At 43.3% G+C, this 15234-nt stretch overlaps 1 protein-coding gene across 2 annotated transcripts in view; it reads left to right on the plus strand.

The window, feature by feature from the left end:
* ZFYVE26 (zinc finger FYVE-type containing 26) overlaps positions 1 to 15234 on the plus strand; it is a 244083-nt gene that overhangs the window by 215813 nt on the left and 13036 nt on the right. For both annotated transcript variants that reach the window (XM_033951453.1, XM_033951454.1), the window contains 4 exons: positions 183 to 380; positions 1426 to 1628; positions 2767 to 2908; positions 6778 to 6837. In XM_033951453.1, the coding sequence (XP_033807344.1) occupies positions 183 to 380; positions 1426 to 1628; positions 2767 to 2908; positions 6778 to 6837 (603 nt within the window). The remainder of the gene's footprint in view (positions 1 to 182; positions 381 to 1425; positions 1629 to 2766; positions 2909 to 6777; positions 6838 to 15234) is intronic.

Below are 15234 nucleotides of genomic sequence, written 5' to 3' on the forward strand. Positions count from 1 at the left end.
CTTCATTAAGACTCAAAAACTACAGTGGTTGAAATAATGTGACTTGCTTTCTAATCTAGTAATAGATGTGGGTAAACCATTACATTTGAGCTAAAGAATAATTGTGTGCTTCTCTGCAGCTCTTGTTTTCTTGATTTTTGTAAAAAAGAAAAAAAAAGAACATGCATTGTGTCTTGTTGTAGGAATGTCCTGGTGATGTCTTTATCGATGGTATTTTTGTGCCAAGCTATGAACGGGGCAAGCTGCACTTGCTGGAAAACTTATTAGAAGATATAGATGCAAGCCTGGAGAAATTTAGCACCTATCTGATAGCAGCCTGCAAGCACTTGCAGCAAAAGAACTATTATAACACTTTGTATGAGTTGCAGCAGTTCATGAAGGTGAGATTGGGACACAATCTACCTTAAAACACACCTTTGCTTTATTTTTGCTGTAGGTTCAGTACTTGGTAAGTTGGCAAGAATGTAACAATCCGGTTCTTGCTGTTCAGCCGGAGAACCTTCTGCGTGGTACAGAATACAATAGTGTCAGCAGTAGAATGACAACCTTTATTTCTGTACCATCATCTGGAGTGGTAGAGATAATATGAACTTTATTTTTAAAAGAAGCAGCTCTGTTCAGGATTGCAAGCCAAGAAAATGGCTTGCAAGTCCCTTCTCGACCTGCAACATGGTGATTACCTCAAGTGATATCTGGGTAGAAAGCATTGTTTTCAGGTACTTTTAGTTTTGCACCAAAGAATCTGAACTATGCCTCATCTCTGTCTGCTGATAACTGAGCACTATAGCAAAGCAAGGTTGAAACACTTTTTGACCCTTCTGGATTTCTTTAGATGGCTACATATATCACTGGAATTATTACTCATTTAGGATGCTATTAGGGTTCTCATGTAATCTGGAAAGTGCTAGTTAAGAAAAAGATAGCTTGTTGGAAATCATATTATAGATATGCTTTCAGAGAACCATGTCAATATAACTGATTTTTGAGTTGCCAATGCAGGCCTAGCCCATCCATTAAGTATGTCTAGGTGGTCACTTAGGGCAGCAGTAATCGGCTGCAGTCAAAGCAAAATAAGAAGGATGCACAAGCGCTGGACCTGTGATGAAATACTGTTTGTACAAAGAAAATAAGCCTTCAAAATAGTTTATCATTAGATTTTTTTTTTTTTTTGGGGGGGGGAGTTATTTTTAAAGGATAAGTGTGTTCAAGTTTATAACTTCCATGCTTTATGATCCCTTCTGTATCATGTACTTCAGGGTAACAATTGGGATTCAGAGATGCTATGCCTGTACTGTATTATTTCAGTATAGTTACAGGAATGCAAAGTTTGCTGCAAACTTTGTTTCCAAGTCCTAAACCCTGACAGTGCCACCATTCTGGCTCCTGATCTTTTGAAAATAATCTGTGACTGCTCTGTTTGTGCAGGACCATGTTCGAGCCGCAATGACCTGCATCAGGTTCTTCACTCACAAAGCAAAAACGTACTCAGAGCTTGGAGGAGAGCTGAAATGGCTGAGCAAATCCAGAGAACACCTGAAAACATACTTACAGGACCCCACCAGGAGCTATGGAAAGAGAAAATCCACAGGCACCTTTCAGAAGAAAATGACTACTTGTGATGTTTCAAGGTGAAAGGAGGAAATGGGCAGTGATCAATGAGAATCATACTACAAATTTATATAGTACACTATTGTGCAAAAAGGAGCTAACTGAGGAAAAAATGCTTTGGTTCATTAATCACAGTGACCTGCTTCCAACAACAGCACAAGGCGGGTTTGCAAAGCTGATCACTGTGAGATTATTCCTTTGTAGGACTATGTCTTTCAGCAGTGCAGTTTATACCAGTTGGTACATTCTTCTCTAGGTTAGGCTTAACCATTGTGCAAACTAACCACCTTTTTTACTAACCCGTAGCACAGGTTTCAATGCCAGCAGTGGCAGTAACTGCTCAAACACTCATAGGAATTCTATGAGCATCGGATCAGTTACCGCAACTGCCGGCGCTAAAACCCGCGCTATGCGTTAGTAAAGGAGGGGGGTAAGTAATTATTTAACTGAGCCTAAGAATTCCATTTTGATGAAATAGACTACTATAGAGACTTCTAGAACCATACAAATGCTTTCATACAAATTTACATCTAGTTTGAAGGAGGTCCAAGCTACAACCCAAGAAACTCCCCCCCATGCCTTTTAAAAAAGTTGGAAGCCCGCTCTGAGGCTCCTGCTTCGGGCATGCCCATCATAAATGACAGGCCTTCCCCTTCCTGGTGCATCATGTAATGCACGGGAAGGAGCCAAAGGCCCTTATTTGTTCAATCCCAAGGGGAGGGGCCATAGGCGTCTTGAGTCAATCAGGCCTTAGGCTTCCAACTTTTAAAAAGGTACGGGGGAGTTTGGGGGGGCGTCCGATGGCAGGAGGGAGTGGGCATCCCCCTGCCACTTTTTGAGGGTTAAGGGGGGATGGTGGCTTGAGGGTGCCTGGCATGGGGGGGCATAGCATGGGGATGTTCTGTGTGGCAAGAGGGAATAGGTATTCCTCTTTCCTTTTTTTGTTTGGGGGGATGGTGGATCGGGGCTGCGTGGGGGGGGCATGGCATAGGGGTGTTCACCTACCCCCCATAAAAGGTTGCTTTAGCTCTGGATGGAATTTCTTGAATTCATATGCGTCTAGTTCACATTTTATTTTACTGAACACATTGATTTTCATCGTGCTTTTGTAGGACAAAGTGTGAAAGATAATTGCAAAATCTGATTTTAAAAATCTAGGCACATCAATACAGTTGAGCTGCAGATTGATGTGACAAAGTTCCTACATCGCTGTGAAAGTGCTGGGACATCTCAGATGATTGGCAAGTCCCCTCCTACTCTTTTTGGACTCAACCCTATGAAAATGGATGTAGCTTGCATGGTGAGTATAGTCAGACTAGGTATAATAGCTAAATCCTCTCCCCATCACAGCTTCTCTTGTATTAGCATGTTTTCTGAAATTGTTTTATAAAAATTAATATTAAAAAAACAAAGGACTTCTTTAAAAGTGGTCTTACCTGTTTTTAATTATGTTTTATGTAATGGAAGGGGCTCCATTATAAGCTGAAAAGCGTTTTCCCAAAAAATCCTGGCCTCAAAATACTTTGAACTAGCCAATAATTAAAATATATTTTTTGGGTTTTTGGTTTTTTTACTACTACTAATCACACTTCTTCTAGACATATTCAGCACTACAGTATACACATTATATGTAGGTATTTTCTTTGTTCTTGGTGGGCTCAAAATCTAAGTTTTTGTATCTGGGACAATGGAGAATTAAGTGACTGCCCAGGGTAACAAGGAGCTGCAGTGGGAATTGAACACATTTTACTGGGAAGTCACATGGACATGTGAAGCACTCTCTCTTCTCAGCTTATTACATTTAAATAGATATATCGGCTATATTAAATAAGAATCTGAATGCTATAATTTTAGATATCGAATGTCAACAAAATTGAATAAAAATAATGGCTCTTTCACTATTCATTCAGTAATGAAATATTTCAAATGGATTTACCCATGCTGGAAAAGGCCCTACATGTGCCACCACCTCCTGAAAACCACGAGAATATTACTGATACCATCGCTGAGGATATTAAATAGTTAAGAGATTATGTAACAAAACTTCAAAATGACATCTGAAATAATAGAAGATATCTCCACCATAATTTCTCAACTTGTGCAATTTAATGCATGAATCTATCTTATGGAAGAATGAGCTGTGACATATGGTGAACAACACATGGCCGTACAGTGACGTCTGAATAAAATTGATTTACTTCAAACTGAGATTGAAGAGATGAATAATAGAATGAAGAGGAAAAATATAAGAATTCTTAGGCTTTCTGAGACATCTAACATACCTAAACTTTTAAACATCCAATTTATCTGCCATTTGAAATAGAGCAGGTGTATAGAATACCATTCAAGCCTATAATGGACAAATCCACACCAGACCAATGATCATAAAATTGTTGAGATATTAACAAACATTGCAAGCAGCTAAGACTAAATGGTATAAAGCTGCTCTTCATTCCTGATCTCTCAAATACAACTGCTAACAAACATAAAATGTTTTTAGATTTGTGTCTGAAGCGGAAAGCGATGAATGTGCAATATTGCCTGTTCTACCATGCCAGAATGAGGTTCACATACAACAACACCACAAAGAACTATGATGACTCTGTTCTCTCACAGAAATTCTTAAATGAGCAATATGGAAACCCTTCATAACTTCACCATATGAAATAATAATTTGTTCTCTCTCTAAAGCCAATTTGGTTCAAAGAAGAAACTCATATGCTGACATGGGGAACCATGCTTTACCCTGCTAGACTCTTATGCCCCAACTATAAATTCATGTTTCTTTCTTACCTTAAATATTTGCAAATTATTCTAGTTATTTTTTCTTTTCATTCTTTTTTTTATCATATTCTTTTGCCTTCATGAGAAAGTGCTATGCAATACCACCTTCCCTTGGATATAGATAACTATTTGAAGCATACAAACCGCTATTTTACCCATACTCTCACATAAAAATGTTAAATATTAATATATCTTCTTTAAATGTAAAATGGTTTCTTAATCCCATAAAGAATTAAAAAATTCTCTATACTTGAAAAAATTGAAATCTGACATTTGTTTTGTACAAGAAACTCACTTGAGTAAATCTGAGGCCAAAAGCTTTTTGGAGGAACATTTGACAAATGTTAATACTTCACCTGCAAAAAGGAAAATGGAGTAATCATTATTATTCACAAATCATTTCCATTTAAATTGTTATTTTATCTTTGTGATTCTGAAGGAGAAATAAATGGCTCCCGTATCACACTTGTTAATATTTATGCTCCAAACTCCGATGACCCTTTTTTTTTTCCCCAAAAATTAAACTCTGCTTCATCTATAGCACTCATGCTGTTCTGGGTAGTGACTTCAATTTCCCTCTGGACCCAATGTTAGATAGATCATCCAATGTACAACTTGCTAAACTTCAAGTTAGATCTACACTAACATCTTTAATACAAACCAACGGATGGTCTGAATTCTGAAGAATATTAAACCCTACTATGAGAGACTATACATTTTACTCTGCTACTTATCACCCTTACTCCAGATTAAACTATTTTTTTTTTTAGCAGGGGTGGGGGGGAAATCAAAAGATCTCATACACATGTTGAAAAATGCTAAAATTCATGAAATCACAATTTCTGATCGTGCTGCTATTACTTGTATTCTAGGATGGTCTACAGAAAAGAAAAATTCTGATCTATGGAGACTTAACCCTTCACTGCTTCAAGATGAAAACTTTATTCATCACATTTCACAAAAAAACCTAAAGAATATTTTGAATACAATGAAGATCCTAACCTTTCTTATATATCTATCTGGGAATCCTATAAGACTTGGCTAAGGAAAGAAGTAATGTTTCACAGCTCAAATGCAAATCTATAAATTCTTTCATCTCGCAGCTAGAAAAAGACATGATATGGAATCCACCTTGTATTCCAAATTTGAAGGAATACATATCACAAACTTCATACATTAAAACTACATTATAATTCCATACTTTCGAATATCTCTACTGCAATCTTATTCAAACAAAGTGCGCTATATTATTCTGAGGATAATAAAACTGGAAAACTGTTAGCTTTATACCTAAAAGGAAGACATGTTAAATAATGTATTGCCAGTATAAAATCAAGCAATAGGGAAATATTTACCACCATGTCTGATTTTACTAGCCTTTAAAGAATTTTGCTAATCTCTATATACCTCTGAATGTGTTGCTCCAATGAGAATGACATTAACAACAACTTGAAATGTCTACACCTACCAGAAATTGAACCGCATTCTCTCCATGAACTAAGTCAGCGTATACAATTTCAAGAAATTTCAACATCTATTAAATTATTACTTCTGTAAAATCTCGAAGATCAAATGGAATACCTACTGAATTTTACAAATCCTAATCACTTTTTTTTTAACACCTAAACTCCAAAAATTCTATCAGGCTTTAATATTGCAACCTACCTAAACCTGGTAGAGACTCGCAATTTGTTCAGAATTACCAATCTATTTTACTGTTAAATTTGAACTATAATATTTACACTAAATTACTCAGTTTCAGACTAGAAAAAGTAATTCAGTCTCTTATACATAAGGATCAAGTTGGTTTTCTAAAAAACAGATATTTTGCCCGATCAAAGAACTATCCAATTATTTCTGTTTCTCTAGATGCTGAGAAGGCCTTTGATCGGGTAAATTGGAACTATCTATTTGCTGTATGTGTTCACTTTGGATTTTGTACAGAGTATATTCAGATGCTTAAAATTTTGTGCTGAAGATATTTGCACACCATCCCTGTTCAGCAGCCCTTGTAAACTCATCCCATGGATCAGAAAACCAAAACTCTCTTAACACCTTCTATGTAGCCACCTGTTCAAATCCTTCCCATCCCCCTATGCAGCAGCACCCCACCGACCCCTCCCACCATGAGACCTGACATACCGTGGGCCTCTCAAAGCAGCAGCAACGGTGGCCGGCCTAAAAAAAGAAGGGTGTGTGCCCCACCCTCCAAGTTAACCACTTGCAGCTGCTTTCAATACAAGCTGTTTGTTCTTCAGCTATGACATTATTAGAGCACCTAAGAATTATTTGGCAAAAATGGCAACTGAAGAGTTGGACCTAGGGTAGGGAAATAAATAATTTTTAATACTATCTCATTATGAGGCATCTTTCTGTATTTTTCAGGTCATGTTGGGAGGAAAGAATGTAGTGGATGGTTTTGGCCTTGCCTTCCGAATCATTCAGGTATGGGAGAGCTATCATAGAGTACTGAGGCTGTTTTTATTGTCAAGCTTAATTGAATGCTATGTTAATCTTAAATAATAAAATGCTAGCCGCGCATGCGCACTTGCCTCGCGTGTTCCCTGATCCCTTTTCTGTCGGGATGTGGCAAGACAAGTGCGCATGCGCGCTTATTACGTCACTGACGGAGAGCAGCGAATGCAGGAAGCGGAGTGGCCAGGTAAACAAAACAAAAAAAAACAACCGAGCGAGCCGGGCCGCTGAGAAAGCGCGGGAGGCCTGGCCCGGACTGCGGACGGGTAAGGAGCTGGCGCAGTGAGCCTTCCCTGTGGCTGAAATGGAGCCTGGCCACCCTCCGCGACAGACCACAGGAGTCCGAGTCCTTTTCCGATCACCCCCCTTCTCGCGGACCCGACTACCTTGGCGATTCAAGCAGCGTGTGCACCAGTCTTCACACGCTGCTTCGGGCCCTTCTACTTACCTGATTTGCTCTGCCGCGTCTCTGATGATGTCATCAGGGACGTGCCAGAGTAAATCAGGGCAGTAGAATGATCCGAAGCAGCGTGTGAAGACTGCTGCACATGCTGCTTGAATCGCCGGGTAGGTAGTCAGGTCCGTGGGAAGGGAAGGGGGGGGGGGGCGCAAGGACTCTGGGGAGAATGGCAGACACCGGCCCTGTACAGGAAGGGAGGCTTATTGCTTGACAGGGGGAACAGGAAGAGGTGCTGATGGACAGGGGGAGAAAAATGAAGGGAGGCCTACTACTGGACAGGGGGAGCAGGAAGAGGTGCTGATGGACAGGGGGGAAATGAAGGGAGGCCTACTGCTGGACAGGTGAGCAGGAAGAGGTGCTGATGGACAGGGTGAGGAAATGAAGGGAGGCCTACTGCAGGACAGAGGGAGCAGGAAGAGGTGATGATGGACAGGGGAAGCAGGAAGAGGTGTTGATGGACAGGGGGGGAAATAAAGGGAGGCCTACTGCTGGACAGAGGGAGCAGGAAGAGGTGATGATGGACAGGGGGGGAAATGAAGGGAGGCCTACTGCTGGACAGAGGGAGCAGGAAGAGGTGATGATGGACACGGGGGAAAATGAAGGGAGGCTTACTGCTGGACAGGGGGAGCAGGAAGAGGTGCTGATGGACAGGGGGGAGGTAAAACAAAGGGAGAAGGGCTGCTGCTGGATAAGGGGAGCAGTGAAGGGGTGGTGGTGGACACAGGGGAGGTAAAAATAAGGGAGAATGGACAGGAAAAAGCGGCTAAGGAGACAGAGAGAGAAAGAAATAAAGACAGACACACATATATTCTAGCACCCATTAATGTAATGGGCTATAAAGCTAGTTATAGCATAATTGGCTATAAATCTCCTGGAAATGTATTATCTTGCTAATTTAAATGGGGAAGAATAAATATGGAAGGTCTAGAACTAATGCATTTAAAATCCATTCTAGTGCAGTGTGTCTAGTTGTCCTGAATGCTAGGGTTATGTCCCTGAACCTTCAAATTGATTGCAGAAGGATGTCGCGCATCTTTCAATTCTGCCTCCTTCCCAGTGGGCTGGCACCATACTCCTTCAGTATTTCCCTTCTTCAAGCAAGTTGAGAAGGTGTCTTTCTGATCTAATCTGTTCTGCATGTTTTATTATTTTCAGGTTTTATTCTTTAGATCCAAATTTTGAGGCTTGGTGCCAAGAGGGCCCACAAGCCTTGGACCTCGACCTGGGAGAAGACACAGATTTGCTGTGCTGAAGTCTGCAGCTAGCAGGATCAACTTTCGAGTTTACCTGTCTAGCCTACCTGCTTTAATATTTTTGTAGCTCAGGGTCTGTTACCCTAGTAGCTTGCTTGCATCCCTGATTTATCAAGAACTTGAGCGCAGGCTGTTTGGGCTTTATTGGGAACCAGATGTGTTTTCTCACACCATCATAGAGCAAGGATTAAAGGGGGTTGAGGCTCAGTCTGACATTGGCCTGACTGGCAGCCCAAAGACCAAAGATTGTGGAGATAGTGTGAGGCAGAGATCTTCTCCAATATCCCGGCTGCAGTTTTGAGATGAAGCAGACAGGCACCATATAGCACAGTGAGTAAGGCTATTGCAGTTTATGGAGAAAATTGGGGGTGAGGTCTGGATTTTGCAGTTTTGGGAGTTTGAGGCCTTGTATAGGGTCCCCCAAAGAGCTGTTTTTTTGAATTTTTAAACCTTTGTTTTATCTTCTTCAGGCCATTTTTGGTGCTAAAATCGCTGCCATGGCAGCCATTTTGGATTTCCTGATTTTATTTTAAAAGCCTCTATCTGCCTCAAAACCCCTCAATTTTGGTTAAAATCGACAGGGAGAGAGACTCCTAATTCTTTTCCAACCCTATATCATGCCAGGTGCACTGGGTGGTCGACTGAGGCGTGTCTGTGTTTTGCGAGCTGTGGGGCACACAAAGGGGGGGGGAAGCAGGAGCCATGGACTCAACCACCTCTGAGATCTCTAGGGCTATGGATCAGCATGGGGCTTGTTTTCCGGGGAAGAGAACCCTGCAGGAGCCCTCACACAATGAGTTAGCGAAGCTCAGACACACAGTCACCACAGAGCCCAAGAGGAGACAGATTAAGTCCCTACATGGGTCCTTTGGGCCATCAAAAAATGTCTTTACTCTGGAATTTGTAATTCTGATATGTAGTGCCTATTTAAATTGTTGGGGGTCCTCCCTTATTTTCTGGAGATGCTTCAGGGTTCTCTGCCAGACTTAGCCCAGGACAAGAGATCCAGTCAGAAAAGGACAGGAAGGATTGAAGGTCTGAATCCAGGCTTTACTGTCCCAGGGAGCTGCTTTTCTCCTAGAAGATGGTGTTTCTGGGTTTGAGACTGGTGGTCAAGAGGCTGTGGCAGCCCTAGACCATAGTTTTTCAAAAGAACATAAGAATAGCCTTACTGGGTCAGACCAATGGTCCATCAAGCCCAGCAGTCCGTTCTCACAGTGGCCAATCCAGGTCCCTAATACCTGGACAAAACCCAAGGAGTAGCAACATTCCATGCTACTGATCCAGGGCATGCAGTGGCTTCCCTCATGTCTTTCTCAATAACAGACTATGGACCTTTCATCCAGGAAATTTTCCAAACCTTTCTTAAAACCAGCTATGCTATCCGCCCTTACCACAACCTCTGGCAATGCATTCCAGAGCTTTATTCTCTGAGTGAAAAAATATTTCCTCCTATTGGTTTTAAAAGTATTTCCTTGTAACTTCGAGTGTCCCCTAGTCTTTGTAATTTTTGACAGAGTGAAAAATCGATCCACTTGTATCCGTTCTATTGAACTCAGGATTTTGTAACTTCAATCATATCTCCCCTCAGCCATCTCTTTTCCAAGCTGAAGAGCCTTAACCTTTTTAGTCTTTCCTCAACTTCTTCAAGCCCAGTACCCCCTAAGTCTAACAAATATCAACCAAGTACCCCCACCCAAGCTCCATCGCTGAGCCTTCCCTAGTGATGGGAGAGTGCTACTTAAGGATTCTCAGGATTGTAGGGTGGACATTATGTTGACAAAGCCTTTTGCAGTGACGTCTTTCAGTATCGAAGTGGCAGTGGCCTGTCTACTAGTTTGCGCAGTGCGTCCTGTATGGAGGTGTATGCCTGTCCTTCATTGGTGATAGATGGTATAGATCATTTGGCGGACGCACGTTATGATCTCTTTGGAGTTCTTAGTAAGGTCTCTGCTTCTGATCAATCATTGGGCTGGGGATGCTGCCTTAATGGCCACTTTAATCTGAATTCCTTTCAAGGGCCAGCTTCCTTTTAGTAAATGTCTAGATGACCTCATGACCAGTGTTGCCGAGTGCCGCTCAAAGTTTCTCCCGGTGGCCAAGTCTCACTGGTAATTTTTGTTCCTCTCGCATTGTCAGGGATCCACAGGATCTTCCTCCCAGAGATATTTTTCTGGGCTACCGCCCTCCTTACAGTTCTAATTCCAGGCATCCTCTGGCCTCAGGTTCCCCAGGAGCGGCTGTGCCTACAATGCCTCATTGACGCCAGGGGTCAGAGGCTGACTTCTCAGTTTCAAGAGTGGACTCGTATTTCTTCGGTTCCATGAATGCGGGACATTATTTGGGATAGTCTTATTTTGCCTGTTGCTGGATTTGTTTCTGGACTCTCCGGCAGGACAAGAGTCCAGGATCTGCGCTACTCTGCAACGTCTCTTACACCTCAGTGTGATAGAACCCATTCCAGAAAGCAAATTGGGCTTCAACGGATGCTCCTTAACTTTATCATGCCAAAGTCAGGCTTGGAGGATTGGAGACCTATTCTGGTTCCGAAATCAGTCATACACTTCTTACAGGTTCTTCCTTTCTGCATGGAAACAGTGCACAGTCATAGCTGTGGTCTCTCCAGGAGAGTTCCTGGCATTCTTGGATCTCACATAGGCTTACCTCCATATTCCAATTTACCCAGAGCATCCGAGGTTTCTGCGCTTCCATGTTTTGCAACAGCATTTCCGGTTAGTAGCTCTGCCCTTTGGCCTTGCTAAGATGCCCCGCACTTTCAGTGAGGTGCTGGTAGGTGTGGCAGCTTTTCTCCACTGGCAGGGGGTCCAAGTCCATCCTTACTTGGACAACTGGTTTCTCTGAGCCCCATCTCATTAGGAATGCAAAAGTGTGGTGGAGATGGTGGTGTCTCTGCTGCAGGCGTTGGGTTGGATTGTCAACTTTGGGAAGGGCCACTTAATGCCCTTCCTATCCCTGGAGTATTTGAATCTTTTCTTTGACACCAGACAGGGTTGTGTGTTTCTTCCATGGGATGCAGACAGAAACTTCGAATCAGATCAGAGATCTTCTGAACCGTCCAGCTGTCGCAGCCAGGCATTCTCTGCTGGTTTTAGGGTCCATGGCAGCATCATTGGAGGAAGTCACCTGGGCCAGAGTGCACATGTCCTTTACAAGAGCCCCTCCTCTCTCAGTGGTCTCCGCAGCGTCATGCCCTTCAGATGTCGCTTCCCTGGATGGAGCCAGCTCACAGCATTTTGATCTGATGACTCTTGTGATGGATGCCAGCCTTCAGGTTGAGGTGCTCACTGCAGGACTGCTTCATTCAGGAACAATGGACTCCTCGTCAGAAACGTTGGTCATTCAATCATCTGAACTCCAAGCAATTCGGCTGGCACTACTCGCTGTCCAGCCCCTTCTGGAGGGAAAAGTAGTAAGTATATTTGCCAAAAACGCCACGGTGGTAATGTACGTAAATAATCAAGGCACATGAAGTGCTCTCTTGGGCCAGGAAGCGTGCCTGCTGTTTCAGTGGGTGGACACACATCTTCTGTCTCCCTCGGCAGTCCATGTGACAGGAGTGGACATTGTTCGGCAGACTTCCTCAGCCGTCAAATCCTGGACCCGGGAGAATGGCCCTTCTCACAGAAGGCATTCAGTCTGATTGTACAATGCTGGTATCAGCCCCAGATGGACTTCATTGCTTCACAGAATCCTCAAAGGCTAGGCGTTTTACAGCCAACGGTCCCAGCGTGGAAGCCTAGGGCTGGATATCTTGGTTCAGCCCTGGACAGTTCACACACTCTTGTATGTGTTCCCTCCATGGTCTCTGGTCGGGTCATCCGCCAGACAGCAACACGTCCTGGCCTTGTGATTCTCATAACTCTGGATGGGTCTCATCGCCCATGGCATACGGATTTCATTTGTCGTTAGTGGGACGAGAAACTCCAGCTCCCTCTTCATCGATACCTTCTCAGTTATGGGCCAGTGTCTATGGAGGGCAACGGCGTTTTGGTCTTACAGCATGGCTCTTGATTGCTCAGCCTTAATGAAGTGCGGTTATTCAAATGTTGTTATCTCTTTTGCACTCTAAGAAACGCTTTCCTAAGGCTTCTTCTGCCAAGGGCAGGTAGGCTTTCCAACAGTGGTGTGCTGAGAGGGCTCCTATTTTGGTGGTCCTAGCCTTTCTTCTGGTGGGCCTAGACAAAGGTTTAGCAGTGGCCTCCCTTAAGGACCCTCCTCTAACCTTTTTTAGATGCCGGCCAGACTGCTCTTGCCTGAATCCTGCTGGCAGGCCTGCCCCTTCCAAGTGCATCTTGGGATGCACCGGGGAGGAGCCTAAGACCCTGATTGGCCCAGGCGCTTAAGGCCCCTCCTATTGGAAGGACCTTAGGCACCTGGGCTAACTGGAATCAGGCCCATCTCCCAGTGCATTCTGGGATGCACTGGGAATGGCCTAAGATTCTGATTGGCCAGATCCCCTAGGCACCTCCTATAGGTGCCTAAGGCCCCTCCCTTCATCATTATTTCCTTCAATTTTATATCTCTCCCCTTCCATGCAATGCCTGCCACTCTCTCCTTCTCACCTATCCATCTAACATTTCCCTTTTCTCTTCCCCGTTCCATCATATCCTTCCTCTTTGTAACCCCCAACATCTGCCCTCTCTCTTCCTTGTTCTATCTAGAATTTGTCTTCCCCTTATATACAGAATCTGCCCACTCTCGCTCCCTCTCCCCTTCCACCAGTATCTTCCATCTCTCTCTCTCTCCCCTTCCATCTGTCAGCTACCACTCTGTCTCTCCCCAACTTCTATAGAGCATCTGCCCCTCTCCTTTCCATCCAGTGTCTCCCCTTTCACTCCCCCCTTCCATCACCTTCTGCCTTTTTCTTTCCTCTCTTCTATCAGTATGTCCTTGTGTCTCCCCCTTCCATACAGCATCTGCCCCCTCTCTCCTGTAGCATGTCCTTGTGTCTGCCCCTTCTCTCCTTTTCCATCAATGTCATTGTGTCTCCACATTCTCTCCCTTTCTATTCAGTCTTCCTTTCACTGTTCTTATCTCCCCTTTCCTCTCATATCCTTCTTTTCTTCTCCATTGCCTTACACCAAGAGCAGAACTTCCCTACCTTCCTCCCACCACCCCCCCTGTTCGCTGATGCTATTTCTTCGAATGAGCAGCAGTGGCGGAGGAGGCAAAACAGACCACCTCACTCTCGCACAGGGACACACTCTCAACATCCTTTTGTGGTTCTGGGACAGAGCCAGCAGCTGAGCAGACAGAGGCCATGAGTGCTGCTGCTCTTTTGGAAAAACTGGAGGAAGGAGATGGGGAAGTGCTGCTCTTGGTGCACGGCAGCCAAGAACTGCTGCGCAGGGTTCTGAAAAGAAGTGCACATCTGCACAGCTTAGAGGGAGCGTTGCTTCAGATACAATATCTCAAAATAGTTAATGGCCAGCAGTGAGCAAGTAGATGATGATTCAGTTATAGAACTGTGTTTTTACCTGCTTTCCCATATGGAAAATCCTGGTTTGATTCCCCAGTAAGGTGCAAGGGATGCTATAAAGCAGGTTTGTTCAACTCACTGTTCCTGGGCCAAAAACTGATCCAACAAGTGTTTTAGTTTTATTTTCTAGTCCACAGAAGATTAGAAATTCTTGTGGTGCTTATGGCGGAATTCCTGCTTCCCTGACGCAACTTGACTCTCTCTAAGCATGAACCATGTGATGCTGAAAGGTCTGATTGGTCCTGCAGTTTCAAGTCTCATGATATTTTATACCACAAGATCAAACCTGAACTTCCCACGCTGCGCAGCTCATACTTCCAGAGAGCTGAATTATGTTGGAGAAGTAGAAATCCCACTTTTTCTTCTGAAGCCAAAGCAAAATGAGGTTAAAAACTGGATGAAGGCTGGAGGGGGGGTGGGGGAGAGGATTATGTGAGCAAAAGAGATTGGGGGAGGGGATGATGCACCATCATATTCGCCACTATTTGACGTGGCAAGATACAACAGTGTGTGTGTTTTGGTCCTCCAGATATTACTAAATATAAAATGTGGCCCTCATCAGAAAAGGGTTGGACAAGCCTGCTGTTCTATATTGGAAACTTGGTTCACAGAGGTGAAATCTAATGACCAGATTTAGTTATATAGCTATACTTTGTTCTCTAAGAAACAGTGCTGATGGTCATTGACCCAGGACCATAGACTGGACCATAGACTCCAGTGACTGAACTGGTTGAAAAGTTAGTTATAAAGAAGCACCAAAGTAGTTGTAAATGAAGGTCCCTGTAAGTCAGTGGTCTCAAACTCAAACTCTTTGCAAGGCCACATTTTGGATTTGTAGGTATTTGGAGGGCTGCAGAAAAAATAGTTAATGTCTTATTAAATAATGACAATTTTGCATGAGGTAAAACTCTTTATAGTTTATAAATCTTTCCTTTTGGCTAAGTCTTAATAATAATATTGTAATTTATAGCTAAAGAGACATATGATCAAGAAACTTTTACTTTTGTGATTATAAGACGCATACCGAGGGCCTCGAACTAACTAGTACCTGGCGGGCCGCGAGTTTGAGACCACTGCTGTAAACGAAGGTCCCTGTAAACAAGGGTCCCAATAAAAGCCCAGAAGCTCAATGGAGCAAGAAGAAATTTGTAGAA

The sequence above is a fragment of the Geotrypetes seraphini genome, chromosome 7, assembly GCF_902459505.1.
Source record: "Geotrypetes seraphini chromosome 7, aGeoSer1.1, whole genome shotgun sequence".
NCBI classification, from domain to species: domain Eukaryota; kingdom Metazoa; phylum Chordata; class Amphibia; order Gymnophiona; family Dermophiidae; genus Geotrypetes; species Geotrypetes seraphini.